This window comes from Chrysochloris asiatica, unplaced genomic scaffold (genome assembly GCF_000296735.1).
Source record: "Chrysochloris asiatica unplaced genomic scaffold, ChrAsi1.0 scaffold00023, whole genome shotgun sequence".
NCBI classification, from domain to species: domain Eukaryota; kingdom Metazoa; phylum Chordata; class Mammalia; order Afrosoricida; family Chrysochloridae; genus Chrysochloris; species Chrysochloris asiatica.
Window position 1 is genome coordinate 2,807,026 of NW_006408541.1, and position 3,835 is coordinate 2,810,860.

General features: G+C 50.8%; 1 protein-coding gene across 1 annotated transcript in view; it reads left to right on the top strand.

Annotated features, from left to right (window-relative positions):
- Positions 1–2,076, top strand: part of PMEPA1 (prostate transmembrane protein, androgen induced 1) — a 10,109-nt gene extending 8,033 nt beyond the window's left edge. Inside the window, exons 2-3 of the mRNA XM_006839151.1 lie at positions 788–841; positions 1,528–2,076. Of these exons, the coding sequence (XP_006839214.1) occupies positions 788–841; positions 1,528–2,076 (603 nt within the window). The remainder of the gene's footprint in view (positions 1–787; positions 842–1,527) is intronic.
- The last annotated feature ends 1,759 nt before the right edge of the window (positions 2,077–3,835 follow it).

The following is a 3,835-nucleotide window of genomic DNA, read 5'->3' on the forward strand; positions in this document are numbered from 1 at the left end:
GAGTAGAAAGCCTCATCTTTCTCCCGCGGAGCGGCTGGTAGTTTCGAACCGCTGACCTTAAGGTTTGCAGCCCGATTCGTAACCACTACGCTACAAGAGCTCCTCTTAGGAGTGTTGAATTTGGTCCCAAGGGGCCTTCAAGTTTGGGTGTTGAATTTGCTTGCAAGTCCATGAGACAAGTTCTGTAAATACTTGCGTTTGGGGATGCAGGTCCTGCAGCAGGGATGTGAAGCAGCTTGTCCAAAGTCACCCACCTGGCAAGTGGAGGCAGCCAGTGTTAGGCTGAGGGAGAGGGTTCGAGTCACAGCACATCCCTTCCCTCACCCCATTGGAAACCAGATGAGGAGCTGATGTGGGTGTGTTCTGAGCTTTGTTGTTGTGTGTTGTCGAGTCAATTCTGACGCATAGCGACCCTCTATAGGGTTTCCGAGGAGTAGTTGATGAGCTTGAACCGCCAACCTTGTGGTTCAAAACGACCCCACAGTCCAGCGCATTAACCCGCAGCGCCACACTTTGAAGACCCATAAAGCGGACATGTCTTTGGAAAGCGTGAGGGTGAAGGGTGAATTGTTAGGGACACAGACAGCAGTGTGAACCGGGTTAGGGGAAGGAAGTGATTGTGGGTGTCTAGGGACCTGGACCCCAGCGGCTGAGTGGGGAGACAGAGAAGCAGAAGAGACCAAGATGTAGTTCAAGATGAGAGCGATGAGACTCAAGTCCAGATCTCAGTCCTCTGCCTTCTGGTCCCCCACTGAAGCTGCGGGTCGGTCTTCTCTCCTCCCCACAGGAAGGCTGCCTCTGGCCCTCGGAGAGCACAGTGTCGGGCAACGGGATCGCAGAGGTGAGACCCACACCTTGTCCTGCTTGCTCATAGCGCCTTCACCAGACCAAGCACCATGTTCCCACTGCTAGCGGCTTCCCCCTCCACCCTCCTCAGCACAGTTGCCCTTGGCTGGTGGGAATGTCCTTACTGCCCTTGGAGAGCAGGCCCACAGTATCACGGAGGGGTGCAGCTCCATACTGTGCTGCTCTTCGTGCATCAGAGCTTCCCGAGTCTGGCGAGGGTTTCCACTCTAGCTGAAACCAGTCCTTGCTCAGCTCCCTTGAATCACACCCTCTTTCTTCCTGCCTCCCTTTCCCGCAGGGGCAGAGCCGAATTCTTGCCTCAGGCTCTGCCTCCAGGGACATCAGTTGGTGGTTGTACCTCATTTCCTCCACTGCCTCACCCGGTTTCCTTTCTCCTCTCCTCTTCTCCTGGGAGCGGAACCCCAGTTGAGGTAGCACACCACTTCCTCCACAGCCCCGCCAGCTTCCTTCCCTCTCTCCCTTTTTCCAGAGAACAGCCAAACCCTTGCTTCATGCTCTGAATTTAGGTACCCCCCCCCAATTACTTTACACCCTCCACTGCCCCACCCCACTTCCCCCTCTTCCCTTCTCTTGGGAGCAGAGCCAAACTCTGGCCTCAGGCTCTGCCTCCAGGGACCCCATTCAGAAGCAGGACCTCACTCCCTTCACTCTGCCCTCCAGCCGCAGATCTACGCCCCACCACGGCCCTCCGACCGCCTGACCGTACCCCCCTTCACCCAGCGAGACCGTTTCCACCGCTTCCAGCCCACCTACCCATACCTGCAGCATGAAATCGATCTGCCACCCACCATCTCACTCTCGGACGGCGAGGAGCCCCCGCCCTATCAGGGCCCCTGCACCCTACAGCTGCGGGACCCCGAGCAACAGCTGGAGCTGAACCGCGAGTCGGTGCGTGCGCCCCCAAACAGAACCATCTTTGACAGTGACCTTATGGACAGCAGCCTGCTGGGAGGCCCCTGCCCCCCCAGCAGTAACTCGGGCATCAGTGCCACATGCTACGGCAGCGGCGGGCGGATGGAGGGGCCGCCCCCCACCTACAGTGAGGTCATCGGGCACTACCCCGGGTCTGCCTCCTTCCAGCACCAACAAGGCAGTGGGCCACCCTCCCTGCTGGAGGGCACCCAGCTCCACCCTGCACACATCTCGCACCTGGAGAGCCCAACCGTCTGGAGCAAGGAGAAGGATAAACAAAAAGGGCATCCTCTTTAGGGATCCCGCCACGAGGCCAGGCCCGGGGCAGCCGTAGCTAACATAACACTCTGCACTTCTTAGAAGAGAAGAAAGAGAGGAGGGCAGGGTTAACACAGAAACCAGGCTTCATGCCTGTCATTCCTCCACCTCTCTGTGTATAAATATTTACATGTTTTGTTTGGTCTGAATGCACAAGCTAGAAAGCTTGCAAAACAAAAAACAAAACAAAACAAAAACACATTTCTTTGAGCAATGTCTTGAAGGTAAAAAAAAAGAAAAAAGAAAAAAAAAAAAAAAGGAAAAAAAAAAAAAAAAAAAAAAAAAAAAAAGGGAAAAAAAATTCCTACCCTAGTCTGTTTCTGTTCCTAGTTGACCTACGTGCGTGGATGCTTACTTCCTTTTTGTTCCTTTATGATTATTTCACTTCACTTTAAAGACATATTTGCACAAACCTTTGTTTAAAGATCTGCAATATCATATATATAAATATATATAAAATAAGAGAGACTGTATGTGCAAGGATGGGAGTATTTTTGTATTAGAAGAGGCCTATTAAAAAAAAAAATTCTGAACTAGCAGAGGAAAAGAAATGGCAGATTTTTTGAGTGCCAACTCAGAAAGTATGTATTACCTTGTACAAAAAAAAAAAAAAAAATTACAAAGCAGGGGTTTAGAGTTATTTATATAAATGTTGAGATTTTGCACTATTTTTTAATATAAATATGTCAGTGCTTGTTGAATGGAAATTTCTATCGTGTCTGTTGAGACTTTAAGGGGAGGAATGGTGGGGTTCCAGAGAAGACGTTAGGCAAATAAGGGGAGCTCCCCATGATGGGGGTGGGGGGCTTCAGTTTTGTGATAGATTGTTACTGTGTTATACATTCCCTATGGAAGGAGGTACAAGTCTTTCCTCTAGGCCACTTCGATCCAAACAAAACTCCGAACGACCTTTGGATTGTGAACAGAAATAGGAAAGTTACTCCAGAAACGCCACGTGCCAGGTGTTGACTTTTCCGAGATGACAATAAACTGTTACTGAAGGAATCTTAGTTTTTCCTCCTCTTGTATTTTTTTGAACACGAAGGTCCCCGTGGGAAAGGGGCTACGGTGGTCCTCGGAAGCCACAACCTGTTTTAGGTCGCTGGGGGCACACCCCGAGAGATTCAGGTGTGCTTTTGCGCAGCACACCTGTGAGAGGACTCGCTGATCCGACATTTATCGACAAAGGTTGGTGCGGTCCATATGGGAAAGGCCCAAAGTATTAGGAATTTGCGCTCTTGTCTGCCTGTTTGCCCTGGTCTATGAGGCCAATCACCAGAAGACCCAGGATGAAAAGGTGACATGCCCAGGTTCCTCCCAGGATCTGTGAAAGGATTGAACCTGGAAGAACAAACCCGTGCTTTACGCTGTAGAAGCAGAATTCTGTACCTTCACATCGACACCCTCCTGCTCTTCTCCACTCCCCTGAAACAATCAGTTTTGATGTGTTTATTTTGTCTGTGTTTTCATGAGTATCTTTATTAATCTCAACTCTTGTTTACAAGGTTTTCATTGAGTCGGTTTGGGGTTCTCGGGACCCCTTGGTGACGACGTGCAGGTGGGCACACAGGGCATAGAGAGACACAACAGAAGGAGACAGTGAGGTGAGGGACCCTCCAGGGATGGTAGGTCGAGCTTGGCCCCTTTCTCTCTGCTGAGAACAGAGTCGCTTTGAGCTAGAGGATGTGATTAGTTATAGTTAGTGTTCGTTGGTGTGACCCCCAGGCAGGAAGAGAAG